Source organism: Anomalospiza imberbis, chromosome 23 (assembly GCF_031753505.1).
Source record: "Anomalospiza imberbis isolate Cuckoo-Finch-1a 21T00152 chromosome 23, ASM3175350v1, whole genome shotgun sequence".
NCBI lineage: Eukaryota > Metazoa > Chordata > Aves > Passeriformes > Viduidae > Anomalospiza > Anomalospiza imberbis.
In genome coordinates this window covers 943676-971330 of record NC_089703.1, presented here as the reverse complement: position 1 = coordinate 971330, position 27655 = coordinate 943676, and the positions used below count along the sequence as shown (strand labels likewise).

At 52.3% G+C, this 27655-nt stretch overlaps 3 protein-coding genes across 4 annotated transcripts; 2 read left to right on the top strand and 1 right to left on the bottom strand.

The window, feature by feature from the left end:
* The first annotated feature begins 752 nt into the window (after positions 1–752).
* Positions 753–9394, top strand: PINK1 (PTEN induced kinase 1). The gene is made up of 8 exons (XM_068171441.1): positions 753–1106; positions 2984–3283; positions 4224–4327; positions 5954–6136; positions 6494–6657; positions 7602–7729; positions 8480–8716; positions 9082–9394. Exons 1-8 carry the CDS (start codon positions 768–770, stop codon positions 9340–9342), a joined length of 1716 nt encoding a protein of 571 aa, XP_068027542.1. The 5' UTR covers positions 753–767; the 3' UTR covers positions 9343–9394.
* Positions 9395–11425: 2031 nt separating this feature from the next.
* On the top strand, positions 11426–14533 carry AGMAT (agmatinase (putative)). The gene is made up of 7 exons (XM_068171442.1): positions 11426–11977; positions 12097–12299; positions 13035–13083; positions 13219–13414; positions 13746–13925; positions 14127–14211; positions 14318–14533. Exons 1-7 carry the CDS (start codon positions 11607–11609, stop codon positions 14389–14391), a joined length of 1158 nt encoding a protein of 385 aa, XP_068027543.1. The 5' UTR covers positions 11426–11606; the 3' UTR covers positions 14392–14533.
* A 3270-nt stretch (positions 14534–17803) lies between these two features.
* Positions 17804–26471, bottom strand: DNAJC16 (DnaJ heat shock protein family (Hsp40) member C16). Of its 2 annotated transcripts, none has more exons than XM_068171439.1 (14): positions 26232–26471; positions 24977–25043; positions 23853–24183; positions 23423–23607; positions 22169–22273; positions 21418–21576; positions 20937–21067; positions 20522–20705; positions 20165–20347; positions 19868–19944; positions 19538–19618; positions 19354–19452; positions 18747–18917; positions 17804–18338 (listed from the first exon to the last, which is right to left on the bottom strand). In XM_068171439.1, exons 1-14 carry the CDS (start codon positions 26390–26392, stop codon positions 17942–17944), a joined length of 2331 nt encoding a protein of 776 aa, XP_068027540.1. In that variant the 5' UTR covers positions 26393–26471; the 3' UTR covers positions 17804–17941. The 2 variants fall into 2 exon arrangements, with proteins under 2 accessions (XP_068027540.1, XP_068027541.1); XM_068171440.1 differs by having other exon boundaries at positions 18747–18914; positions 26232–26470.
* Between the last annotated feature and the right edge of the window lie 1184 nt (positions 26472–27655).

Sequence of the window (27655 nt, the reverse complement as noted above, 5' to 3'; positions counted from 1 at the left end):
TCCCTGCCCATTCCCTGCCCCTCTCCCTGCCCCATACCCTGCCCATTCCCTGCCCCTCTCCCTGCCCCATTCCCTGCCCATTCCCTGCCCCATTCCCTCCCCATTCCCTGCCCCTCTCCCTCCCCATTCCCTGCCCCACTCCCTCCCCATTCCCTGGCCCCTCTCCCTCCCCATTCCCTGCCCCACTCCCTCCCCATTCCCTGGCCCCTCTCCCTCCCCATTCCCTGCCCCATTCCCTGCCCCACTCCCTCCCCATTCCCTCCCCATTCCCTGCCCCTCTCCCTCCCCATTCCCTGCCCCTCTCCCTGCCCCTCTCCCTCCCCATTCCCTCCCCATTCCCTGCCCCTCTCCCTCCCCATTCCCTCCCCATTCCCTGCCCCTCTCCCTCCCCATTCCCTCCCCATTCCCTCCCCATTCCCTGCCCCATACCCTGCCCCTCCCCCTCCCCATTCCCTCCCCATTCCCTCCCCATTCCCTGGCCCCTCTCCCTCCCCATTCCCTGCCCCATTCCCTCCCCATTCCCTCCCCATTCCCTGCCCCTCTCCCTCCCCATTCCCTGCCCCATTCCCTCCCCATTCCCTGCCCCATTCCCTGCCCCTCTCCCTCCCCATTCCCTGCCCCTCTCCCTCCCCATTCCCTGCCCATTCCCTGCCATCCCCGCCCCGTCCCGGGGGGCGTGGCTTGCCGTCTCCGTGGGCGTGTTTCCGGGCGCGGCCGCTCGCCATTGGCCCGCTCTGGGCCCCGCCCCTCGCCCGGCCGCGCTGGCCATGGCGGTGCGGCTGCTGCTGGCGCGGGCCCTGCGGCTCCTCCCGCGGTGCCGCCCGCCCTGCGCGCCCCGCGCCGCCCGCCCCGGCCCCGGCCCCCGCCCCGGCCCCGGCCCCGGCCCCGGCCCCGCGCCCACCGCGCCGCCCGCCCCATGGCGGCCCTGGCTGGCCTGGCTGCCGGCCGCCCGTCGCCTCTTCCTGCGCGGCCCGGCGGGCGGGCTGGCGGCCGTTGCGCGGCGGGGCCGCGGCGGCGTCTGCCTGGCGCTGGCCGTGGCGCTGGGCCTGGTGGAGCCGCGCCTGGAGGAGCAGCGCCGGGCTGAGGCGGCGTGTCGCCACATCCAGGTGGGAAGCGGCCCGGGGGTCCCGCTGGGCAGCGCCTGGGGCGCTCTCCGTGAGGGGGAGGGCGGGCCTTGCTGGGCAGGAGGCCTTCAGCCCCCTCCCAAGAAGGGCACAGGAGGTCGTAGCCCTCCAGACATCCTTCATGAAAGAGAGGGTGGTCCTTGATGCGTGGAGCCCCTTGAACACCCCCATGAACGACACAGAGTGTCAGTGCTGGGGAGACGCTTAGGCCCTGCCTATGAAGGGTAGGGGAGTCCTTGCTTTGGGGAGTCCCTCAGACACCCCCACTGAGGGTAGTGGGGGGTCACTGCTGTGGAGAAGTCCTTAGACATCGTCCGTAAAGGGGAGGGGGATTCTTCTGAGGAGCCCCTCAGATGCCCCCTTTCAATAGGAGGGGCGTCACTGCTGTGGGCAGCCCACCAGACACCCTTGGTGAGGGGGAGAGCCTTGTTTTATGGACCCCTCAGACATCCCTCATGAAGGGAAGGGGGATCACTACTGTGGGGAGCCCCCCGACAGTCCCTGTGAAAGGCACACTGGGGAGCCCCCCAGAGGTCTCCCCAAGGAAGGTGGGGGGTGCTGCAATGAGCAGCCCTCAGGCACCTCCCCAAAGGAGGGGTGCTGGGAGCAGCCCCACAGGCACCTCTTTCTCCCCAAAAATAGGGTCCTGCCTCTCACTCAGCAGCCCTTCATCGCCCTAAAGCAGGGTGATGCAGCCACCACTTTCAAAAGCAAGGGACCCTCACTCCCTGTCTCTCCACAGAGGGAGGGCGTCGGGGCCCTGGTGGTGGGGGTCTCATGTCCCAGGACACTGATGTTGATCCCCGTGGGGACTCGGTGGTGCTGGGCCAGGCTGTGCTGGCAGGGCACGGGGGACGGATGGTACTGAACTTACTGCCAGGGTAAAAATAGACCTCTGGTGCTCAGAGCCAGCTGTCACCTGCTCCACCGACCAGCAGATGCGTTCCCTGAAGTTTCCCCTGAAGCGGATCCTTTCTCTCTTCTGTCCTTGCTGGGTTGTTCCATTTGCTGTCCCTGGTCTGTGTCCGACGACACATCCCTAGGGTGTCACCGGTGCTTTGCGGCTGCAGCTCACAGAGAAGGCCACTTGTCTGTATCAGTTCAGGTGACAGCTGGGGCAGCACCAGACCTGTAGGATTAGAAACTGTGATGAAACTCCAGAACAGCCTCCTGTGTGTTGTTTATCCACATCTCTTGATTTCTTCCTCCAGCTCTCTCCCATCATAGATTCACTCTCCCTCAAACTAACCAGCCCTCACAGTCGACTGCCACAAAAAGGCCATTGTTTTTCCTGTTGGATTTTCTTTTAAATGCTGTTTGCCTGATTTGTTTATGGAAAGAGAGAAAAGTGTAATAATGCATCTGTTTTCAGAAGCGTTCAGTTAAACTTTTCTTTACACAACCACAGAATCATGGAATGGTTTGGGCTGGAAGGGACTTTAAGGTCCATCTCTTTCCATTCCTGCCATGGGCACCTTCCACTATCCCAGGTTGCTCCAAGCCCTGTCCAACCTGGCCTTGGACACTTCCAGGGATGGAGCAGCCACGGCTTCTCTGGGCAAAATATATTTATGTTCTGGATTGGCAAATGACTCCCTCTCCTGGTTTCTCTTCTTCCCTCGAAAAGGGCACCTTTGGAAAAGACTAGTTTAGGGGTAAATTGTATAATACAAAAATACATGGCTTGCAGATGATCTTTCATGTGGTTACAGTGATTTGAGCCCAATGGTTGGAGTCTGATTGAGACTTTCAGGTCGGACCATCCCACCAGGACGTGTAATAGCACTGAAACACCAAGTTCTCCTTCGCTGGGAAGACTGGGATAACTGAGCAGGTTTTTCTGTTCATGTTCCTTTCAGACCGTGTTTGTTGGGAAGAACAAGCCGCAGAAAGATCCCCTGAGCTCCTTCCGCTGGCAGGGCTTCAAGCTGGAGGAGTATCTCATTGGGCAGCCCATCGGGAAGGGCTGCAGCGCCGCTGTGTACGAAGCAGCTATTCCCTTCTGTCCCACTCCTCGGGATCCTGTGGAGAGCAGCCCTCTCCCAGCCCTGCAGCAGGACCATGCCTCAGCTTCCCCGGGGGCTGAAGAGGAGCCTGTAGTGAAGCACCAACCGAAAGGGGCTTTTCCCTTAGCTATCAAAATGATGTGGAACATTTCGGTAAGAAATCGGCACTGAATCCCCCGTGTCTGTTGCTGGGGAATTCTGGCTGGGATGTTTAATACTGAAGTGTTGAAAGTGCTAATTATGGAGTGCAGGATGAGTGTGTCACAACAAAGCTGTTGGTAGGTGACACTGGAGACATTGAGTGTAAGTGAAGAGTCCCAGAGTGAAGTAATTAGCATTCATCATCCTCTGGAATCGGCACTGAGAGCTGCTGCTGGAGCTGTTGGGTATGGAGGTGATGTTTTGGGAAGAAAAGGTTTTCTGAGGCTGGCTCTATTGGAAAGGTCTAAGAAGGGGAAAGCCACTGCAGCCAGTGATTTAGGAATTGGTGTCCTGTCAGTGTCAGGACAGAGGTGAGTTTTCTTCCTGAAGAGTCAGTGGTCCCAGGGTGCACAGTAACCTGCCTGCTGTGTCCCTTTGCTGTGAGGGGACTGTCCAAGATCTGCTCCAGTGTTTCCCAGCCTGGGTGACTGGTGATCCAATTCCTCAATGTGGCTCTTACGTGTTTAAAAAAATCCATGTGGTTTTCCCCATTGATGCAACAAGTGAGTATTTCAAGACAATCTTAAAATGCCAACATCTGCCATTCTTTGGACTGCAGAAGTACCCTGGCATTTAGCTGTGGGCTCTTCCACTTGGGTTTGGAAGTTGAAAGTGCGTGCTAAGGTGTAGTTTGGATTGCTGATGGTCAAGGATGCATTTGAAGTGACAAATAGATTTCTTTCTGCAAATAAAGGCCTTGTGGCCTCCCTTAGTGAAGTGTTTAAGTAGAAAATTACCTTCCTTGATTTTCAAGGGAGGGAGGTCCTGGAATCTGGTCTCGGTCGTTCCAGCTCCAGACGCAGTGCCAGCATCAGGATTATCTGCTTTCAGCTTGCACTGGGGCCGGGTGATTTCGGAGCTGAAACCGAATGGGGGGTGATTGTTGTTGCAGGCTGGTTCCTCGAGTGAAGCCATCCTTGATGCCATGGGCCGAGAGCTCGTCCCAGCCACAGGCGTTGCCTTGTCCGGGGAATATGGAGCTGTCTCCGGCCGCAGGTATGGAGGTGGCAAGGTGCTGATTTTATTCCTTGATTAGTTTTGCAGCAATTTGTACTGTTAAAAAGGTGGACAGGGCTTTCTAGAATAGCTGCTGAAAGCAGGTAATCCTGGGGATTGTTAAGTTTGTTGGCATGCAGGGAATTGCATTGCTAAACTGTGTGGTTCAGAGGGGATTGGAAGATGCACCAAGAATTTGGGAGCATTTGGGGCCCCACCAGGGTCTAGTGAGTGGCTGTGGCTGTGTCTTAGCTTCCCTGTGTTGAAATGTGTTGGTATTTGCTGAGGTAAAGGCTGAAGGAGCCACTGGTTAAACACCATTTAAATTTGTATTGTGATGCTTTTTAATTGCACTGCTGCAGTCGGTAACAGTTTGAGTGTATTAAACATCAAATGATTTCACTGTAATACAATTTGACTGTGAGGTTTGAGAACTGGTTTGGTGTAAAATGGGTGCTGGACAAGGAGGCTGAAACTGTTTTAGTGCAGGAAGACTGGTGAGAAGGAAAATGGAAATAACTCAGTTCATACTCTTTGACCTGAGTGGGAAGTGAGCAAACAGCATGAAGGGAGAAAATCTCATGGAAACTTGTAAATTACCTCAAGTTAGCTATCTTTTTGTTCAGAAATGCTTTTTTTTTTTTTTTTTAATTTGAAACAATGGAGTCCACAGCCCAGATTGTCTGATTTAAATTTCAAATCCATCCCAGCTGCCAATACAAATGAATAATGAATAATGAATGCTGTGCCCGTGGCTGGCTGGGAATGCAGTAGAGCAGCCAAAGGGATATTTGACATTCAGAGGATGAGAGATCTGTGCTGCAGACAAATAGGTAACCTGCTTTTCAGGGTAGGGAGAGCTTCCTGCCTGTGCCATAAAATAGAGGGTCTAAATTGATACTCCCAATGTGAAGTTGACCTTTATTATGTCTAACAAAGTAATTGCGTTTGGGTGTTATTCTCTAGAGCTGCTGTAGCTCTTTTTGAATGGAGAAGCAGCCTGTGCCTGGCTCTGCCTTTGTTAGCAGCATGGAAGGGTTAGTGGGGCTCGAGTAAAATGAAAGCTGCCTGTTACGTGTGAGGGTTTTTATCAAAGCTCTGTTTGTAGTGCAGGTAAACACCTTATTTCCTTTTTGGCCATAGTGAATAGGGAAATCGTGTTACAGAAGAGCCCCTGTGACACCTTGGTTGGCTCAGTTTGCTGTGGGAGGCACTGGGGTGGATTCTGAGCTCTGGAGAAGGTGCTGGAAGATGCCCGTTGCTGCAGTGGGTCCGTACAGGCTGTGGGTGCTCTGCATCCACCTGGGAAACGCTGGGCTGAGGTGCTGGTTGGGAAATGGGCCATGAAACTGCTGCCCATGCTCTTGCTCAGTGAATGGATTCCAGGATATGTCTGACTATTTGCTTAATATGCAGTCCTGTAATCCACCCTGTGCAGCTTTAATCTCCCTCTGATGAGGCTTCCAGTGCAGAAAAAACATGTTTGCTCACTGCTGGGGAACCCTTTGGTGTGGAGGACAGGCCATAATAATGAAAAGTAGTTCCAGCAATAACAGCAATGTGCCTGGGATCCATCAGAGCCGACTGAGGGATTGGTGCAATCTGTGGTGTCTTTCCTCTGCACAGAAAACCTGTCCTTGGGAGGAAGAAGCTGCAACCTCATCCGAATATAATCCAGGTGATCCGAGCGTTCACGTCCTCGGTCCCTTTGCTGCCTGGAGCCTTTGCTGACTATCCTGACGTCCTTCCATTGAGCCTGAACCCCAGAGGGATCGGTCACAGCCGCACACTCTTCTTGGTGATGAAGAAGTAGGTGGAGAGAAGCTGGTTAACGTGACTTGGGCACTCTGTTCCTGCAAAGCTTGGGTCTGGGCTGCTGCCAAAGAGCAGACTATGCTCTTGGAAATGCCTCCCAGGACCTGTTCCAAGTCCTTGAGGTTCTGGCTGTGCTTCCACAATGAAGACAAACCGTTCTTTTTAATAATTACCCCAAATTAAAGTGAGAAATGTGGAGTTTGTCCCCATTTGTTTCCCCTTCTAAGCCTGAACTTCACCCCTCGTCTGAGCACACTGCTAGAGATGGAGTAGAATCAGTAATGACGTTGAACTGCCAGTGATAAGCCTCCAGGATGCTAATTCCCATTTTTTTTCCCTTGTTCTGCCTAGCTACCCCTTCACGCTGCGGCAGTATCTGCAGGAGAACACTCCGGATGTTCGCCTGTCCACAGTGATGATTCTACAGCTCTTGGAAGGCGTGGACCACCTTGTTCGACATGGAATAGCACACAGAGACCTCAAGTCTGACAACATCCTGGTTGAATTTGATTCTGGTACATAGATCCCTGAGGATAAATGCCAGTTAATTCACAGAAGTGATTTGGTCACGTTGGTATTCGGGGAAGTCTTATCCAGCTGCGTGTTTGGGGAAAGAAGCATCAAACCTCTTGAATAATCTCAGGTTTAGTTTTTAGCTTAGTATTTGCTGTGACTGCAGCAAGTCATCGATCCTGTCTGTGCCTGAGGTTTTGGATCATTAACATGCTGAGATGATGGATTGCATGAGCACAGCCAGCATTGACTGGAGCATCCGGGAACAGCACATTGGGGATGCTGCAGGAGCTTTTGCTTCAGGCTCTTGGCTCTGTCTTCTTTCCCAAGTCAAAGAGTACAGGGAGCCTCTTAAAATCCCACCCCATGGCCAGGTTAATAGTGCTGCACCCTGGAATGATGAAACATGGGTTGGGAGGGAAGGCATGCAGCATTTTCACCAACATGTTCTCCTGTCAGCCTCTAACAGCATTTTAATTACCTGAGCTCTTTTTTGGTGTGATTGAGATTCAAATCAGCAGGAGCAATAGGAGGCAGGCAGGTCTGTATGATTAGGAGTGAAAGAATTTGGTTAAAGAGTATCAGGGAGAGAGACAGAGAGACCACTGGAATCTACCCTGCCTTCCTGGAGACTGGCCCAAGAGGTGACAGAATTCTCTGTTCCACAGGGCTCAGAATTTAGAATCATAAAATCATGGAATGGCCTGGGCTGGCAGGGACCTTAAAGCTCTTCTCATTCCAACCCCCTGCCATGGACAGGGACACCTCCCACTAGACAAGGTTACTCTACTGAATGTCTTCGCCCACAATGTTGATGAGGGGATCGAATGCCTCCTCAGTCAGTTTGCAGAGGACACCAAGTTGGGTGTTGATGTGATGTGGTGTTTGGTGCTGCCAGGTCCTCCCAAACTGAACCCTAACTCTGGCAGCTCTGTGTTGTTCACAGCTGGCTGCCCCTGGCTGGTCATCACTGACTTCGGCTGCTGTTTGGCAGATGAAAACATTGGCCTGAGGCTGCCCTTCACCAGCTCCTACGTGGATCGGGGTGGCAACGGCTGCCTTATGGCACCTGAGGTAAATCCCTCTGTAGCAGTGCTTTGTGGTACTGGTTTTCTGCTTGTCCTGCTGTTGGAGCTTAAAGTTTTGGTGGCATAGAAGGTTTGTGCCCTACCTTGAGTTAGGCTTGGTGAACATCTGTGCTGAACTATGTCAAATAGACACCTTGAGCTCTAATAGGTGAAACATAATCAGTTGGTGTTAAGTGGCAGAATCAGCTTTCCCCCCACAAATTGACTCTTTAGTCTTTATTCAGGCCCCTTTCCATGTAACTATTAAGAATTTTGTGCAACAGTCCTTGTGTTGCAACAGTAGCTTTTGGCTGAAGTTCAAGGTGGTTGCAAAATTATTTACAGTTCCTTTTTATTTCTCTGATGATAAGAAATAATAAAAGCCTAGACACCCTTGACTGTCTGCTGAACCTGGAGCACCTTGCCGTGGTGTTGGTTGTTCATCTGCAGGTCTCCTGTCTCCATAATTCCAACAGGAGATAGCCCTTGAAACCCTGGGAATGCTGGTCAGGGACAACAGCTAAAGCCTCAGTGCAATGTTCAGACTCCTTCCAGCATCCCAGTGGGCTGAACAGTGCCAGAGGTTTAGAGCATGCCAGTAGGGAACATTTACAGCATAGATTCAGATGCAACCCAACTTTGGGTTCAGTGTCAAAGTTTATTACGTGGAAAATGCATGTGTGAGCATTAAAAATGGAATTCCAGCACAGAGGCTGCACTCGAGCTGTTCATTTGAGTAGCCCCCTCTTTCTGGCAGGTGATCACAGCATCACCTGGTCCAGGCACGGTGATCAACTACAGTAAAGCTGATGCTTGGGCTGTTGGAGCGATTGCCTATGAAATCCTGGGCCTGGCCAATCCTTTCTATGGCCATGGGGACTCCACTCTGGAAAGCAGAAGTTACCAGGAGGACCAGCTGCCAAGTCTGCCCAACCACGTGCCCCTTGAGGTGAAGCAGGTGATAAAGATGCTGCTTCAGAGAGATCCCAATAAGGTAAGAAGCTGTTGCCTTCAAGATATCCTCTTTGGGAGTATCCCTGGTGGATCGTTTTGCCTTGGAGGGCTGTGGGTGCAGGGGTTAGTCCAGATCTCACTGCAGGATCAAAGGACAACATAAGGATCAAAGCAAAGAAAGTCTTTGCTGAGTGGTGATGAATCATTTCAGGAGATACTTGTGTCAGGACCAGACCTCACATTGGAGGGTTACACACAGCATTATATATATACAGTAATAGTCTCAAAGAGCTTTCTAATTCACAGGCGGGGCCCCAGGGAGTTTGGGAGGTGCCAATGCTCTGTGCTGGTGATGTGGCTGAGTGCAGCAGGATCAGCTAATCTCCCCTCCCCTTCCTCTTGCAGAGGTTGTCTGCGAGAGTGGCTGCAAACGTGCTGCACCTGAGCCTCTGGGGTGACAGTGTTATAGCATCCAGGACCCTGAAACCTGACCAGATGATCGCCTGGCTGCTCTGCCAGTCTGCAGCCACCCTGCTCACCAACAGGCTGGCGGAGAAGAGCCAGGTAGAAACCAAAATGAAGATGTGCTTCTTGGCAAACCTCGAGTTTGAAGACCTCTGGGCAGCAATATTCCTGTTGCTGGCCTGGAGAAGCCAGTCTGGGTGAAGGAACCACCCAGAGCACGGGCATCCCACATAAATGGCACTTTCCAAAGGCACATAGGAACCTGTCCCTTTTGTCTGTCTGCAGTCCTGTAGTGCTTTAGGGAACAAGCTGCAGGCCTGTGTTTAGGAGCTTGAGTTTCTCTCTAGCAAGTGTTAACCACGCTGCTTTTCTGTCCCTGCTAGAGGAGATGCCCTTGCTTCCTTACCCTCTGGAGGGGAGGGAGTCTGGACCCTGCAGGTGTCCAGAGGTACGTGGTTGGCTTTGCTCCCGTTTGGGAATTAATTGACTTGTAAGTTGTGTGTTGAGTGAAGCAGATTCCTTTCAGAGGGATGACTGGGAGGAGGCACCGTCTGGTTGCATTTTACAGAGAAACATCATAAATTAAGCCACACACAGAAACACAGAAAGCTGACACATCACAAATTAAGCAACACACAGAAACACAGAAAGCTGACAAAGGGACCTGCAGTCTCTGTTCTTGAGGTAACCAGGGTGGTTTGAAAGTCATTTTCTTCTGAGCTGTGAAATGACAGCCTGAAAACTTCCCGATGCGGTGCTGCCTGGTAACGTGAACGTCAGCAGCACTAAAAACCTCGCAGCTGTACGCAGGATAGTGGAAGCACATCATCCTCAAATCGCGCTTATCGTTGTTCTTAACTGTTGTAGCTCTGTGGTGGTGGCTGCCCCAGGGTCCAAGGCTGACTCAGACTCTCCAGTTAGGGATAATGCTCCAAACAAGGTGAGGTTGGGCAGTAGCCCCTGCTTAAAGAGCTTAGTGTAATGCTCTGCTCTGTTACCTGTGTTTCCTTCAATGAAATAATCTCTTTTGGTGGGGAGGACTGAAACATCAATAACAGCCATGTTTATGAAACAGCATTCAATTTCATGGCTATAATTGTGTTTAGAGGAACTTGGAGAAAGTTATTTATGCTTGTTGCACAATAAATTAAAGATTTAATGTGGCTGTGGCTGTGTGGGTTCTCTCAATCCAATTTGGGCTGTGGAGCGTTGGTTCCGGGGTGTCTTAAATGCGAATTCAGCTCCTTCATTGCTAACTATGGAACATGGTGTTCTACTCCAAGGGGAATTTCCCAGAGAGGAGCAGACCTTGCCATGGGGATGTGTTTCATACTCTCCTGCGTGATAAATCGCTGTCTGCTCCTGCAGTTTCCAGGTGGATGACAGTGGCTGATACCCCTAATCATCAGTGGTAACCTGCACTCAGGGTTCTGCACATTGTTCCAGTGCAGCAAAGAGCACAGAGCCTGAGGAATCGGGGAAAAGAGCTCTTGGGGGAGAAAGCTGCAAAAAAAGACCTTTGTAACATTGATCTGACCCAACCAAAGTGTGTGCTGCTGTTTCTTACATTGCTGAGCTCCTGCGGTATGTTTCTGCTGCCTTTGCTTTGTGTGTGCCTAGGTCTGGCATGGATACTCTGGACATTCTGTGGAGCCTTTTGAGGAGTAAATGCTGTTGCTGTGTGGTGGAGCTCTAAGCCCTCTTTCTGCCATGAACATCATTCCTGTGCCTTCCCTCACAAGTAGGGAGCAGATTTTAGGGGCTGGAGCCATCCAGTATCAAGTGTGTTTGTATTTGCCCAACCAGGGTTTTATCTGCACTAATGAACTCCACTCATTGGGAACTTGCTTTCCCTGGAAACTGTTTCAATTCTGTCCTCAAAAATGGTCTAAAATGCTTGTCCAGCAGCTTGTCCCTCTGGTCCTTAAATCCCTGTTAATGCTTCCCCTGTTGCTTGCATTTTGTCCCCCCATGGTTCTGCTGTGGTCAGACTTCCCTTTTGTTTTCTTTCCCTTCTGCCTTCTGCTAATGAGACATTTTTATGATTTTTCAGCATTCTGGGTGCTTTTGTGGAGTGCAGGTTAAAAGTACAGGCTGTTAATGCAACAAATGCTGCCGTGCTGTCTGTCTGCAAATGCCCAAGGGGAGCAAACTGGGACATCTCCCAGCATGTCCCTCTCACCCTGTCCCACTAATCCCTGCACAGGCTCTTGCCCCTCACTGCTGTGTTTGTTCCCAGTGTTTGCCAGGACTTTGCCATTGGGAAAGGGGGTGGCTGGGAGGGTGAATGTGGAGGCTGGGCTGGATTTCTGCCCTTCCCCAGGCAGTGGAGTGTCCGGTGCACTTTGATCCCTGGAGGGAGGCTTGGCAGAGACAGTTGGCGCTCTGCCCAAGCTGGGAACGGGCTCCACAGCACACCTCGCTGCATTCCCAGTGGGAGAGAGGGTGGGATTGTGTGGGTCAGGATGAGGCCTCTGCTCTGGGCTGCCTGCAGTCAGCTGCTGCCCCGGGGAGCTGGGCTCTGTGCCCCCAAGCCAGCCGTGACCACTCTGGTGACCGCATCACACCCCAGCCTGCAGCCTCTGGCCCTTCTGGCCACCTCCAGCTCCCCAGCCAGTGTGTCTGCAGGGTTCCTCCAGCCCCTGGTCCCAGGGAGCAGAGCCTCCAGCTGCTGCAGCTCGCAGTTCAACGTGCCCCCCAGTGCCCTGCTCGTGGCCCGGCCTGTGGGGGTCTGCTCCATGATGAGGCTTCCAGTGCAGGCATCTGCGGAGGGACTGGACGTGGCGTTTGTCGGTGTCCCGCTGGACACAGGCACATCCAACCGGCCGGGAGCCAGGTAAGGGCCAGCCTGGGAAAGCTCATGCTTCCCTCTGGCCATCAGGCACGGCTCTCCTGTGGTGAGAGGGGTGCTGGGAACAATGCCTGGTGGCGTTTCCCAGCCGTGTCATCGCCCAGGTTTGGCCCGCGCCAGATCCGCGCCGAGTCGGCGATGGTGAGGAGGTACAACGGCAGCACCGGGGCGGCGCCGTTCGACTCCCTGCGGGTGGCTGACATCGGGGACGTGAACGTGAACCTCTACAACCTGCCTGACAGCTGCCGCCTCATCCGGGAGTCCTACCAGGAGATCGTGGCCTCCGGCTGTGTGCCCCTCACCTTGGGTAAGGAGCCCGCGTCTCCCTGTGCTGCCACTGCGTCCTGGCTCCGTCAAACTCCCTCTACTCCTCCTGTCATTCAATCCAGGCTTGGCAGGAGGCGAGCGATGGATCCGTCCCCTGCCTGGGCTCTTGTGCTGTATCGTGGGTAAATTCACAGGCTCCCTGCTGAGCAGAATGTTCTGTGATGCCTCTTCCTTGGGTCAAAAATGAGGAGGATGAGTCAGTCTGTAAATAAAACCAGTGACGTGTTTTTGGTGTCCTGTTGAGCAGGACCCAAAGCAAGAGCAGGTTTTGTCCCTTGTGTCCCTCCAGCTGAGCGAGCACCAGGCTTTGTATGACACCCGATTTGGGCGCATGTTCAAGTTTGCAGCTGTTACTGCTTGGCATCGCTGAAGGCAGTGAGTGTGTGGAGAACGAGGGGCAAGTCACCAGTTGGAGTGTCCTCAGAAGCTGATCAAATGTCTATTTATAAGCCCAGTCAAGTGTCCTGCTCCACAGGCTGTGCCTGCTGGCAGTCCTGCGTATCTGGTCCTTCCTAGAAGGAAGACCAAGAGAAGAAAGGACCCAGGAGAGGAAGCAACTTGCACATGGGAGTGTTAGTTTTCCTTTGGCAATGAAGCCCTGCATAAATAAGTGCAGGATAAATGCAAAGAGGGAAAAAATTACTTGGGAACAGAAGCAATGAGTGCTGAGCAGCTCCTGTAGTGTATTCCCCCTCTTCCCTGTGTCCTCTTGCAGGTGGAGATCACACCATAACATACCCAATCCTGCAGGCCCTGGTGGCAAAGTAAGTTTCTAATCTGGAGATGGAGAGAAAGGACCTGGGGAAGAGCCTCAGCAAGGCTCCTGGTTTGCTGTCCCTGCTGTTGGCAGGGCCACCATGCACGGGACAGGACTAGCGTGGCCACCCTGTCTCGAGCAGGCACGGTCCCGTGGGACTGGTGCACGTGGATGCTCACACCGACACGGGGGACACGGCTCTGGGGGAGAAGATCTACCACGGGAGCCCATTCCGCCGTTGTGTGGAGGAAGGGCTGCTGGACTGCGGCCGCGTGGTACAGATCGGCACCCGAGGCTCCTGCTATGACCCCGATCCCCACAAGTACTGCCGGGAACAGGTAAATGATCTGCAGCCGAGGGCTGTGCGCTCCCCCTGCCATAAATACCACGTCAGTAATATTTACTTGGCTTCAGCAGGGAAATAAATGCATGTTTAGCCTCTTGTTCCATGCCAGCAGCTTGTCTGCAGGACAAGCACTCCCGGCTCGCTGAGTGTCAGCTGAGTGGCGAGTTACAGTGTGTGTGGGGAGTGGAAGGTGTTTCCAGGTGCACTTCTGCAGCTTCACCCTGGAATGAGGATTGATCCCGGTAGATATTCCCCAGCAGGGCAGGGGATGCTCATCTCCCCCCTTTCCCTCAGCAGGTGCCTGTGTGTCTGTGCTCCCACAGGGTTTCCGGGTGGTCCCAGCTGAGGAGTGCTGGATGAAGTCCCTGGAGCCGCTGATGAGGGAGGTGAGGGCGCAGATGGGGGACAAGCCAGTGTACATCAGCTTCGATATCGATGGGCTGGACCCCGCCTACGCCCCGGGCACCGGCACCCCGGAGATTGCCGGGCTCACACCTGCGCAGGTGAGGGGACACGCTGCCCTGCCCAGGGGAAAAGGGCTCTTTTGCTCCCTTTAAAGGAGGTCGTTTCACCAGCACAGCAAAGTGGAAGTTTAGGGAGGCCAGGAAATGTTTCCTCATAGTGATAAGGATGGGGAAAGCAAAGCCCAGGCCAGTCTGCTAGCTCAGATGTGTTTCTTGATCCCGAATCCATTTTTCCCCTAGGCTTTGGAGATTATTCGTGGCTGCAAAGGTCTGAACATAGTGGGGTGTGACCTTGTGGAAGTCGCACCAATGTACGATGTCTCTGGTGAGTCTGAAGATGCCTAAGGGCAAGACAAGTGCCTGGCACAGGTGGCTGTGGGTGAAAGCCGTTGGATATACACAGATTTTCTTTTTTTGTCTTGTGTTTCTAGGCAATACAGCCCTCCTGGGAGCAAACCTGCTGTTTGAGATGCTGTGTGTCCTCCCAGGAGTAAAGACACTGTGAGGGCAGTTCTCACCTGCCCTGGGGCAAACACTACTCCATGTCCTCAGCCAGGCTTTCCATGTCCCCTTCCCTTCAGCCAGCTGCAGCCAGCATGGGCTTTGCAGCAGGAAATAAATGCCATTTACCACTAGAAAAGGTACTTTTTAGCTGGGAAACTGTAGGGAACAGGCTAGACATCCTGTTTAACTGGGGTCTGGAGCTTTGGTGCTGCCCTGGGAAAGGGATAGATGAGGCTAATGCCATTTTGCCTCTGGAATGATTCACCCAGCTCACAGGGCTCCTGGAAAAACTATCACTGGTAAAAGGTTTGTCCCATTAGGATGTTGCAGCAGGACAATGAATGTAGAAGAAGGGAGGATATGAAGGGGGCCTGAACCTCCTGCTGAGAGTAAGGAGATATTTGACTAGAATGCCTGCTAGTGGAATAACCAGGAGTTTCCTATGGCAGGAGCAGTTAAACTCACCTGAAATTTCTGAGAGGACATGAAGGTGAGGTTTGTTTGTACATGGAAACACAGAACCACCTCATCACACATTAAAATAGTTTATTTTGGTTGCGAAACTGTAATTGTCTTAAAACAAAATGACATCAGTGCCTGTTCACAAATACAAAAACAAAACAAAACCCCCCAAAAATAAAAAAGACAACTCTGCCAAATAAGTTAATTTCCCCCCCCTCCCTCCCAGTATCAAAAGTGCAAAATAGGTACCTAGTTCTCAGTCCTACTTGTCAGGCTGCGCTCGTGTCCTGGCTCCTGGTTGCTGTGGGTGAAGGGCAGGGACAGGGAGGAGTTTGGGAACAATCTCCACTCTGGGGCCTGTATCCCTTTGCCTCAGCTCTGAGCACCGTGCCATCGCTCAGATCTCGCTAGGAAAGTGCACTAGGACCCAATCTCCTCAATCTTTGGATTACGAATCACCGCGTGTGGAACAGAATCACAGGTGTTCAGAAAATGATAGGGTGATGGCTCATGGCTGCTGGGAGAGGGCAGATCCCGGGATAAGCAGCTCTGACCGTGGTCTCAAGACAGCAAACACCCAGAGTGCCATGCTGGCACTGCGGCCAACTAAACCAGGGGGCAGAGCAGCTTGGCTTTTGCTTCAACTCAGGCAAAATTTCCATAAAAATCCAGGAGCTGTGCTCCTGTCCAGCTGCAGCCAGCACAGGTGGACTGATGCAAGCACTCCCTCAGCTGAACCCTGGCTGAAAGGGGAAGTTAGCTGTGTTAAAAAGAAAATAAATCCAAGGATTCTGGCAGCTTGCAACACACACAATGGATGTGAAGGCCATAAAGCCTTCTCCCCTTCCTCAGGGTTGGGCTGAATTCCCTCGCTGTAGCATACTAGGCACTTTTTTTCATGAGTTGAGGGTTTTCTCCTTGTTTCTGATCAGCTTAAGAAACAGCAGAGATCCAGAGAGTGTTCTTTTGTTACTGTAATGTTTAAGACGTTATGTGGAGCCTTCTGCTGGGCTAAAAACTATTCCAGCCACATCCTGCATGGCCAGCTGTGGGAAAAGTGCAGGAGTGCTTTGGTGATTGCTCCAGCCGGGTGGAAATGAAGTCCAGAAGCATCAGGTGGCTCCCCCTCTGCTCTCTGTCAGTGCTGCCTGTGTGCCTTCACAGGAGCTCCTGGGCAGGGAGAAGACCTCACCTTCCTTCCCTCTACTTTAGTGCCTCATTCCGTGGCCCAGGGTGCACTGGGCTGGAATTAACTAACCTCAGGTAGGGATTGTTTGTAGCATCACAGCCTTTATGTGAAGCACGTTTTATAGGGGATCTGAGGTACCTGTGGGGGTCAGAGCATGCCAGCCTGCTCCCAGGATGGGGAGATGCAATGAGGCAAGGCTTTGGGAGCAATTAGGGCATGTAGGGAGTGCAGTGACTGAAGCATTCCTGGCTTCTGTGTGGGATCAGCAGCTAGCTCAGGGGCTGGCAGTTATTCCTACTGACTGGCTGCTCTGCTAAGATGGTAACTAAGGTGGCAAGGATTGAGTCTGGAATTAACACCATGTGTTCACTGAGTGCTCTGTGTTCCAAGCCCTGTGGCAAAGGCCACTGGCCCCCATCCCTGTGCTTTGGCAATGCTGGAGCCTGATGGTGCCACAGGGCTCCTGATCCATGGAAGGAGGTGCCAGTGTGAGCCCTGGAGCAGTGTAAAGGAAGAACAAACCTCACAGGATTTCAGTCCTTGCCATAAAGAGAAGCCCTGCTGCCTTGCTTGGTCACTCGAGGAGTGTTAATCAGCCACGAGGCTGCTGCTGTCCTCCCTCTACCCAGGGGCAGCCTTTCCCTGTGGTGTTGGAAGTGACTGTTGGGGCACTGCTACAGCAAAGCAACGTCCAAACCCAGGGCTGTGCAGCTGCTCTAACCTCACACACCCCCAACACTTCCAAAAGATGAAAGAAATACCCAAGCAAACAAACACAAAGTCCACGGGAGCAGCCTGAGTGTGCAGAAATGGAGGTTTGGGGTTACAAAGAAATGGGTGAGAGGCTGAAACCCAACATCTCAACCCCTGACTAAACCAAAGGAGCTTCACACGCACGCAACAGTCTGATGATACAGCACTTCTGGGGCAACGTTTCAAGAATACAATCGTTGAAGGATGAGGTTCCTTGATACAAAGGAAGGTTGTTTGTACTACAGCTGGAAAGGTGTTTGCAAGGAGCCTGGGTGACTCCCTGGCAGCTACGTAGAGTTTTTTTACACATCTACTGGCTCATAGCAGCTCACGCCTACAATTTGAGGACGCAGGTAAAGTTATGGCTCTAGGATACATCGTCTAAAATCGACAGAAGCAGAAAAGGCATCTGAAAAATCAACGTGACATTTAAAATGACTCAACACTTTGACAGTATTTTACGGCCATGCCCTTTCCCTCCCTGTTATGGTTCAGCCAGTGAAGCTGCAGGTGGAACCATGACACGAGGAGTATGAAACATGCAGATTGCCCACAAACCCACACCACGGGGGGGTCCCAGCTAAGGTTTGCTACACGGGAGATGCTCCTGACCAGATTCTGCATCACTTACCATGGGGAAAGCCGAGACAGAATGACTGCCTGGTGGGAGGAGGCGTTTCGGAAGGGCAGGGCCTGGAGGGTCTGCAGGGTCTTGCCAGAGTTACACCATGCACCATGGGCTAAGCACACGGGGACGGGGAGGGAGTACCGCGACCCGGCCTGCATCACCGGCCGCAGCTGGTCCGGACCCAGGGAAGTCACGGATTTCTTCAACCAAGGTAAAACAAGAGGTGGGATGGGGGGGACTCGGGAAGCAGACGTGGCAGGACGAGAGGGGCAGAACAGACTTCTTGGCTCTTCGGTTGTACAGCGTCCAAACGCACGGCGGGGCGGTGGAGGGCGCATGGGTGCGCTTGGCTGCGCTCCCGGGCTCCGGACGCAGGAGGTGTGTTTTAGTTGCCGGCCCCAGGAGAGTTAGTCTAAAACCTAAGGTCCATTCATCACACTTGTTTGAGTTTTCCTGGAAAGAGCTGTCCCTTGTCATCTTCATAAAAAGTTTGTCCCCTTAGAATCTCTGTAAAATTCCTCAGTCTAGTGCAGGCCATGAGGGGATATAGAACCTCTGTAAGGAACCCTCTAGAAGGCGTTCCATCCAAAAGGACAATTTGTGTAATTTGTTTTTAATGGATCTAGATCCTGGGCTGCAGGAGGATTTCCCTCTGGCTTCCGCATGTTGTAAAGCATCATAATCTTCGCACGATCCCAGGGTTCCCCCCTCGTCCCCTGATCTGTGAGGCTTAAAGAGGCAGAAGTATTTCTTGTGGCCGTTCAGAGCCAGGACATAGCCCGTGTAGTCACGCTCGAGGAAATGCTTGTCATACTGGTTTGGGATGGGGGCTGCATCCTGTGCAAACTCCAGCAGATACTCCAGCCACTCTCGGTGCTTGTCCAGGCTAAGGAAGGAGAAGTGAAGAGAGCTGCTCCTGGGGGAAGAGCAGAGAAGATACTGGGATTACCACGTGTCCTGGGTCTGGCTGGACTCCTACTGGACAGGTAAGGAATTGTCAACAAGGGCAGGGCAGTGCTATGTTGCCACAGCTCCTTTTTCAGCTCAGTGTATACAGCACTGTTGTCCTTTCCATTTGTCAAAACATGGATACAGCCAAAGTGCCACCAGCACCCGATGCCTTTGGCCACCATCACCAAGTCTGGCTAGGAACAGCCTCTTGCTTTTTGGTGGCTCATTGCCACCGATAAGGGCAGAGGCCGCTTCGCTTGCCAGAAGCGTTCACTCCTGGCAACAGAGCCAACCATGCTCCTCACATGTCACCAGAGCAGCATCACACAAGTGGTTAATACAGAACAGAAGCCCGGGAGAGGGCCCAGCCTACCCTGTGAACATGTAGACTTCTAGGGCGAACTTCTGGAGCAGGGGGGTTTTGGTGGAGTTGGACAGGATCAAGACGACGTTCATGTGCCCTGGCCTCAGGCGCACCAAGTTACTGGTGTAGTTGACGTCTGTTAGCTCAGTAACCTCAACAAAGCTCTTTTTGGGAATCCTGCTGCAACAAAAAGACCGAGTGAAAGGGGGGCAAAGGACTGGGAGCAACTGATGATGGAGAAACTGTGAGTGCATTTGCCAGCCTGTTACGCTGAGCCATCCCTGTGCCCTGTAGCAAAAGCCAATATAACTAGTGCAATAGCTTGGTTTGCACCTCCCTCAAGAGTGGGTCAGACCTTTACCTATCCCCTGAGGATGCTGTCTTGGGCAAACCTGATGGGAATTGTTTAATAAGCAGATTAGTGTCCCCCTGTCCTTGCTGGCCGGGTCCTGGCTGTGCACTGGTTCTCCTTCCTTGCTGTGCCTGCACTGCCCTGCACAACAACTGCACTATGTGCAACTTCAGCACTTCTCTGCTCTTCACTAGCCCTCCCTGCACAGGTGCTCCCTGAGCAATGCTTCTGTAGAAAACATTCTGGAGAAGTTAGAGAAGGAACCTGTTACTCTCTTTGCTGAAGCTCGCATCGTTCTTCTCCGTCTTTGTGGCCATTTCTTCTTTCCCCGAGGGTGGAGCGTCCCTTGTGTCACTCGAATCACTGCAGAGGAAGGTGATTTTGTGTGTTTAAGACCTTGGGGTTGGACTGAAGCGCTATTCCTGAGGGCATTTTGGCGCACACTCACCTGAAAGCCTGAACAATAACGGTGCCAAAGAGAATGAAGAGTGCGGAGAAGAGCAAGGACAGGAGTGGCATCATTTCTCGCCTGAGGGAAGATGTGCAAGCAGCTGTCAGGTCTGTGAGTTCACATTTTCTGCCTCAATTTCAGTTCCTCCCTATGTCAGATAACACTGTGTGCCTTCCCCACAAACTCAGCTTGTTTCTTGGATCTTAAAGGCCATCATGTTTTTGAGCTTTGTCCTGTTCCCACCCAAAAGGATGCTAAAATTGGATCTGTTTTAAAATAAGGTGACAAGGAAGCAGTGAATACCAACAATGGATGCCCAATCCGTACCAGTTACTGTGAAACAAACTGTCCCACCAGTCTGAAATGTAGTCCACTGTGGAGTAGAACCATCGGATAAGGAACATCTGTTCAAAAAGAATGAAATGCAAAAAATGAAATGACAAAGCTGCTACAAAGAGCCCCAACAAGTTTGAGCATGCCATGAGATTCCTTCTGTAAGCAAGAAATCTTCTAAGAGTTTTGCCTTGTTATTTTAAAATATAAATAATGCCTCTGAACAACAATAGTGGGATTGTCCACAAAGGTAACACGGATGTCAGGCATCTGGAAAGGCTGTGCACTTACAGGAGCGAGCTCATCATTCAGGTCTGCCACAACGGTCTCTGAGGACAGAAGGCCGGGGTCTGTCCTCAGCTGATCCAGGAGATCCAGGAGGATGAAGTTGTCCTCTTTGCTGCCTTGCCAGGCCTCCTCCAAGGCTTTATAGGCGATCTTCCCTGCGTTATTGCGTCTCTCCAGAATGACCACCTGGATGAGCCAAGAGCATGGTACATGTCAGAGAGGAAGGGGCTTTTGTTTTCTTTTAGACAGATTATTCACTTCAAACCACTGCTCAGAATCAGGTGTCAGATCACAGTACAGCATCAATTAAATGACAGGCTAAGCGAAGAAGGAATTAATAAAATAAAAGGAAACCCTCACCGCTGATTTTCCACGATACTTCTCCTCATCCATCAGCAAGGCGTCTGCAAATTCTGGCTGCCGATCACTGTAGATGTGCACAAACCTCAGCGTGTCTTTTGTGTTGGCCACAGCAAAAGTCAAAAAGGCCTCATAAGCCTCAGCAAACTTCTCTCCCTTCTCGGTAAGCAAGACCACGCAGTGCCTGGGTGACACAACAAGATGCAGGATTAAGAGCCAGTCTGGAGGTGAGAGGGAACGACCAACCCCTTTCCTCTTGCCAGAATAATCCTGATGAGCCCTAAACCTCTCTGACAGCGTGGATATTGAGCATGATCCAATGCAGTCATTGCTCTTTTCCCACAGAATCAAATCAAAAGTGACTCTTAGAGCAGCCCCAGAGCCTTGGGAAACAAAACAGGGACACCTCACTTACTTCCGCTGACGGTGAGACTTCTTCACAGGACACAGCTCCTGGAACAGCCTCTGGCTGGTAAGTCTGGCCACCACGAGGAACTTATTCTGGGAAAGGAAGTCATCAATGAGCTGCTTCTTCATTTCTCGTGCCTAGCAAGGACCAAGAAAGCAGAAGTCAGAAATGAACAGGAAGAGGAGGGGAAAGCTGTTGGATGTTCCTAGAGAAGGCTGCCAGTCCTTGTGGTCATCCCTGCAATCAACCAAATGTTTTGAGGCCCCAAGACTGGAAAGTTACCGATGTCCCCCCTCCCCAACAGGTTGGAGTGCCCCAAGCTTCCCTTGTCCCAACACTCTCTCTCCTCCTCCAAAGCCTGAGTTTAAGCTGAGAACAAACACTCTTCCTCCAAACTGCACCACTGACCACCCCCTCATCACCAGTTTGGTCAGAAAAGCTTCGTGCCTGTTTTCCCTAAGCTCTTGGAGAGGGCTCTGAGTGATACCTGCACAACGTCAGCGGGCCGGTCGATATGCTCCTTGAAGATCATCATGGTGGGAGTGTAGACATTGATGTTGTACTGGCTGGACAACTCCTCGGTGCCTCGGAGTCCGACGTACACGTACCCAAAGGACAGGTAATCTCGGTAGGCAAACGCCGTCAGCTGGGTGGGAGGGAATCCCCAGCATGTGTTTATGTTACAGAGTAAGCAGTTTCTCCCCCAAGTGCCTGTGGTGACTTTGCTCCAAGAACACATCTCGCTGTTTGAATGCCATCAGATGTGCTGTGAGAGGTAGATACCCTTCCTCTCTCTCACTGAACCAAACTGTGCATCCTCTTAGTCATTGTGCCGGGAGCCTCCACAGATCCACAACTTTATTTACAGCCTGACATGTTGTAGGGTGGCACGGGCTTCTTAGGAAATGTGATTTTCAGCAACCCAAATTAGACATGCCACAAACATCTCTCATTCCCAGCAAAGGTTGTGCACCTGTGCTGCTGCTACCTCTGAAACACACCTGCACCTTCACACCCGTGAAGGGTAACTGCGTCAGGACAAAGAAACAGAGTCCTTACAAAGCTGGCCACCTGGCCGCATCATTTACAACCCACACAAATCACCTTGCTCTCCTCGAACCAGTCAGTGGTGTCTGGAGGCAACAGTCAGTCCACCTCTGCTCATGACAGTGGTATTTTAATTTGGAACACCTGGATTTATAAGTAAGTCAGCAAGGCAGTGAGAGAAATGACATTACCTTGTATAACAATGGCACAACTGGCATGTGATCGAAGAGCAGCACGTGGGGCTTGTTGTCCTTCCTCCAGTGGGACAGAAAGTGGATGTAGTTTTTATCTGTAATCTTTAGACAGAAGCCGAACGTCAGTTTAACCTCTGAGCTGTCAGACACCAGCAATGTTCTGCAACCAGGTGTCTGAATGAGGGCTGAGCCTGAAAAGGCTCTCCAGGTGTTGCAGGAAGCAGACTGTGGGTTGGTCTTTCCAACATATATTCCTGATTAATGGTGAATTCAAACAATCACTCTTGATCTCCCTCTGCCGTCTTAGTTATTGCAACCTCTGTTGATGCCATTCCAAGTCAATGCCAACATCACTGTTCTCCTGCTTGTTGGGACCATATTCTTTATATATACATAAAAATGGGAAGCCAAGGGTTAAAAGGCACCTGAGAGCTCCACTAAACCTGCTCTGTTTTGGGTGTGATACCTATCAAAAAGGACATAAATGGCTGCAGTTACTGTAGAAGGGGAAATGATCCCTATTTTGGGGACAAGGAGTCCAATAACTCCAGTACCCAGAAGACAAGTGAAGAGTCCACTGGGGAAGGTGACCCCTGGTAAAGATCCTAAGGGAAAATGAGGTGAGGTGAACAAGGCCACAAGCAGAGGCCAGGCAGGGGAGAGTGCTGTGGAAGCTGACCCAGCCACATCACGGGGTGGTGGGCATTTTAGGACTCTTGTCAAAAATCACCAGAAGGCTGAAACACAGGAATATTTTATCAGTTAGGAGATTTGACTTATGACTTCGAAAGGGCTCATGCTGCCAGCTCATTTCAAAGGTCTGATGGAAAACTGGACAAAACAAATGGGACTCTGTGTCAGTGAATTTTAGCAGATATGACCTATGAGGTAGCAAGTGGTCCCTGATTTGCTGGATGAAATGCCAAGAAAGCAGGAGAGAAGTGAAATCCAGCAGGTTCCTGTCCTAGGGATAGCCTGGGTAGAGCCCTGGAAGCTGTGGGGTGTCACAGCTGGGGTCAGCTGCCACTTGAATCACTGGTGTGACCATGTAGTAGCAGGATCCTCTTTTCAAGGACTCGTGTTACAGAGCTGCGGGGTGGGAAGGCTTCTGACAGGTCCAGGGTTTGGAGCTTTGTGCCACAGATCAGCTTGGAGCCTGAACTAAACAGATTAACCACTGAAACAGCCAAGGAGAGAGGGATCTCCAGGCAGAGAGGAGCAGCAGCATCTGACACCCCTGCTAGAACCTACCTTTTCAACAAGATTCCCTGGCAGGAGGTTCTCCACGAATTGCCGCAGGTTTTCCCGAACGACAGCGTTGTGGAAGAAGGTTATTTTCCCATTAATGAGCCCCAGCAGGGTTGGAGTGCTGTGGGCACCCAGATGATGGGCGAGACGCCGTTCGTACCCCGCGTGAACGACGCCGATTCCTGCTCCTGGAAAAGGAGAGCGCGGGGTTCACCTGTAAGATCCCTCACAACCCAAATGCCCAGTGGAAAACTGATGACCTGCTCCTTTGCCCAGCACCCTGCTTTGGAGTTAGGAATGTTTGGGAGAGCATTAGGATAAAACCCTGAGGAAATCCACAGGGTCTAAACTGGGTCACACAACCCTGAAGGCAAACCACTGCAGCCTTACGGGGCGAGGGACACACACCCAACCCCAACAACCTCATCCTTACCCAGAGCCTCCAACTCCTGAGCAACTTCCTTCCACACGGGCTCGATGTGGATGCAGCTGAAGCACCAGTCTGAGGTGATTTTAATGAGGTAAGGTTTCTTGAAACTATCTGGCACGATTTCATTGATGTAGTGGGAAAAGTGGAGCAAATATTTCTCGTCGGAGGTGTCGCGCCTCTCGGAATTGAAAGGGAAATGGAAGAAGGACTCGTCAAAATAGAAGCCATCGTGGAAGCGGTGGAACTGGCGATGCTGCTGCTGAGAGAAGACCTGGCTTTCCCCAGCATCTCCATAGCGATCAAAGTTTGCTCTTTTTTCCTCGTTGGAGAGAATCTGGAAAGCAAATGATGGAAAAATGATTGCCTGAAACCATGAGGGGGAACTGCCCTGACTGTAATCCCTCAGTAATTAACATAAGGAATGTGCAGTCTTTGCTGCAAATCAGACAGATAAATATTTTGGAAAAAGGAAGCATCACATCCTTCTCGGCTTGCTGTGGTAAATAAGGGTAAAAAACCCTCAAAGCCCAAAGAAAAGGAGGCCCTAAATCCAGAGTGCTGTACTGCTTCTGTCACCAACAGCTCCTTGGGTCTGAACATCCTGTGTTCTGAGCACAAACACTCTTTTCTGGAGCAGGTTTTGCTGGTGTCTGTTTGAATCTGGAGGGTTCAGAAAATGCCAGAAGTTTCACTGAGCAGCCAGAAGCCCTGCAGAGAAACTGCATTTTTTAGCAGGGAAATAAGGATTTATTTTGATTTCCATGGGCTTGGCTGCCACAAACTGGAGTGAACAATTTCTAGAACATGCAAATAACTACTGCTAAGAATAATTTGAGGTGACTAAATCCCTGTGATGATGAACGTTGCTTACATGACCCCAAAATGCTTTTATGTATGTGTGACACAGTCAAGACGCTGCCCAGCCAGGCAGGGCACGGGGAATACCCACTCCTTTCTTCTTTGAGGCTTTTAGGCAGAGCATATTTTTTGGGTAGATAATGTCCACCTCCGCAGAGTCAAGCACCTTTCCCACATAGAAATACACTGGGAAAACACAAAGCCATGTATTGAAAACTAAGGTCACTTAATATTAACGATAGCAGGAGTTCACAGGAAGCATGTGTTACCTCATAGGCCTTACTAATCTGGATGAATTTGTCCTCTGCTCCTGGGTCCTTGTTTTTGTCAGGGTGCCTGCGGGGCAGAACCAGAGGAAAAGGCGTCAGTGGGAGCTGTTGGCCTCTGTTTGGAGCTGAGGAGGACATGGGCAGTGAGGGCGTGCACTGACATCCCCGAGGCTGAGACCAGATTTATACCCAGCACCTGCTGGCCCTGCCCAAACCCCATCCCAAAACGCAGCATGGGATGTGTGCCATGTGCCTGTAGACCTGTCCCTCTGTCTGCTCCATCCCAAGCAGCCTGAGCCCAGGACATGGAGCGTGTCTCCTTCCTAGCAATGCCTCCCTTGGCTGCTGCCCTACAGAACTACTGTTCTCCCTTGAATCACCTCCTGCCACGGCCTCAGGGATGTCTCACACAGAGCAACGTGGGCTCTAAAAGCTGCAGGTAAGCCTGCTTTGTTCATTTTATTTCTATGCCATGAGCCTGCCCCTCACCACACACCACCTGCATGAGGGGCGTGACGTTTGCGCATCCAACACATTTCCCTTCCACAGCACAGGGACTGAACGGCCCTTGGACATCCAGGTATCAAGCTGAGACTTTAACCCTCATGAATTAGAAGTTCCCAGGGAGAAATTTTTCTCCCCACAGCCAGACTCCAAGAGAACTTTTCCCCCCACTGCTTGACTCTGGGAGAACTTTTTCCCCTTATAGCCAGACTCCAGGAGAACTTTTCCCCCCACTGCTTGACTCTGGGAGAACTTTTTCCCCTTATAGCCAGACTCCAGGAGAACTTTTCCCCCGACAGCCAGACTCTGGGAGAACTTTTCTCCCTGTAGCCTGATTCTGGGAGAACTTTTTCCCTTTGTAACCAGACTCTGGAAGAACTTTTTCCCTGTAGCCAGACTCTGCAACAATCTTCCCCCCACAGCCACACTCCAGGAGAACTTTTCCCTCCGTAGCCAGATTCCAGGAGAACTTTCCCCCATGTAGCCTGATTCTGGGAGAACATTTGCCCCTCCTAAGCAGACTCTGAGCGAACTTCTCCCCCCGCAGCCAGACTCCAGAGGGTTTTACAGCACGTATCGCTGGCATGGAGCATCTATGTCAGGCTGCCTGCCGGCCTGCGGGGACGCCGGGGCGCACAGCCAGGCGAGGCGGCTCCTGCCACCACGGGCCGCGGGGCCCGTCGCTGTCACCGAACCGAGGCCGGGATCCGCTCCCGGGGCCGGGCGGAGGGGGTGCAAGGGCAGCACGTACCATTCCCGGGCGAGCCGCTTGTAGGCCTTCTTGATGTCGGCCTGGCTGGAGCTCCGGCCGACCCCCAGCACGCGGTACGGGTCGAATTCGCCCGGCGCGGCCGCTCCCAGCGCCGGCAGCAGCAGGAGGAGCAGGAGCCAGCCGGCCCGTCCCGGCTCCATGGTCCGGCGGGGCCGCGGGCGGAGGGAGCGGACGTGCCGCCCTCCCGCACCGAGCGCCGCCGCTTCCGGCGCGCCCGCCCGCCGTCCCCATGGAGACCGAGCGCTTCCGGGAAAGCGGGGCTGCGGGCGGCGGGCCCGGGGCCAGGCCCTGCCGAGCGGCCGGGGCGGCTCGGGAGCTGTGGCACTGCCGTGGGGTGGGTTCGGAATGGGGAGCGCCAGCCGTGTCCTGGGGGGCATCGGGCCGGGGAGGGGATTGTCCCGCTCTGCTCTGCGCTGGGGCGGCCTCAGCTGCGGTATTGAGGGCAGGTGTGGGCACCGCAAAATAACAAAGACATTAAGGTGTTAGGAAGCGTCCAGAGGAGGGCAGTGAAGTTGGTGAAGGGCCTTGAGGGGAGGAGGAGCGGCTGAGGGCACTTGGTCTGTTCAGCCTGGAGGAGACTGAGGGGAGATTCATCCCAGTTACAGCTTCCTCTGAGAGGAAGAGGAGAGACAGACACTGGCCTCTGCTCTGGTGACAGGGACAGGACCGAGGGAGTGGCTGGAGCTGTGTCAGGGCAGGGTTAGGTTGGATGTTAGGAAAAGGTTCTTTTCCCCGGAGGGTGGTCGAGCACTGAACAGGCTCCCCAGGGAATGGGCACAGCACGGAGCCTGTCTGAGTTCAAGGAGCATTTGGACAGCACTTCTGGGGACGTGATGTGACACTTGGGATGTCCTCTGCAGGACCAGAACTTGATGATCCCTGTGGGTCCCTTCCAACTCAGCATGTTCTGTGATTCTATTTTGGTTTTTTGCTAAGTCGTGTTTATCCAAAGGCAAAGACTTCTTTCTTGTCTCGTGCTCTGGCAGTGAGGAGGTTCACAAAGGAAACTGGGAGGGAGCACAGACGGGACAGGTGACCTGAACTGGCCAAAGGGATATTCCACACCACAGAATGCCCAGTATATCAGCTGAGGGGAGTGACTGGGAAGGAGCTGATCTGGGTTCAGGAAGGGGATCTGACATCAGTCAGTGGGTGGTGAGCGACTGCGTTGTGAATCACTTGTTTTCCCCTTTATTATTGCTATTATTATTGCTGTTGTTATTGTTATAATTTACTATTACTACTGTATTTTACTTTATTTTCAATTATTAAACCGTTATTTTCTCAACATACAAGTTTTACTTTGATTCTCCTTCCCATTCCACGGGGTGGGAGGGGAAAAGAAGGGGGGAGTTGAGCAAGTAGCTGCGTGGTGCCTAATTTCCAGCTCTGCTAAACCCACA

What these genes read in the sequence shown, in the direction of transcription:
- DNAJC16 (XM_068171439.1), bottom strand. Translation starts at nt 26,392, where the DNA reads ATGGAGCCGGGACGGGCCGGCTGGCTCCTGCTCCTCCTGCTGCTGCCG. An exon ending in AAGCGGCTCGCCCGGGAATG is followed by an intron (nt 25,044 to 26,231) that starts GTACGTGCTGCC and finishes TCTGCCCCGCAG; the next exon opens with GCACCCTGACAAAAACAAGG. An exon ending in TGAATGATGAGCTCGCTCCT is followed by an intron (nt 19,945 to 20,164) that starts GTAAGTGCACAG and finishes CTTTTTGAACAG; the next exon opens with ATGTTCCTTATCCGATGGTT.
- AGMAT (XM_068171442.1), top strand. Translation starts at nt 11,607, where the DNA reads ATGAGGCCTCTGCTCTGGGCTGCCTGCAGTCAGCTGCTGCCCCGGGGA. An exon ending in TCCAACCGGCCGGGAGCCAG is followed by an intron (nt 11,978 to 12,096) that starts GTAAGGGCCAGC and finishes GTCATCGCCCAG; the next exon opens with GTTTGGCCCGCGCCAGATCC. An exon ending in CCGGGCTCACACCTGCGCAG is followed by an intron (nt 13,926 to 14,126) that starts GTGAGGGGACAC and finishes TTTTTCCCCTAG; the next exon opens with GCTTTGGAGATTATTCGTGG.
- PINK1 (XM_068171441.1), top strand. Translation starts at nt 768, where the DNA reads ATGGCGGTGCGGCTGCTGCTGGCGCGGGCCCTGCGGCTCCTCCCGCGG. An exon ending in GCTGCCTTATGGCACCTGAG is followed by an intron (nt 7,730 to 8,479) that starts GTAAATCCCTCT and finishes TCTTTCTGGCAG; the next exon opens with GTGATCACAGCATCACCTGG. An exon ending in TTCAGAGAGATCCCAATAAG is followed by an intron (nt 8,717 to 9,081) that starts GTAAGAAGCTGT and finishes TTCCTCTTGCAG; the next exon opens with AGGTTGTCTGCGAGAGTGGC.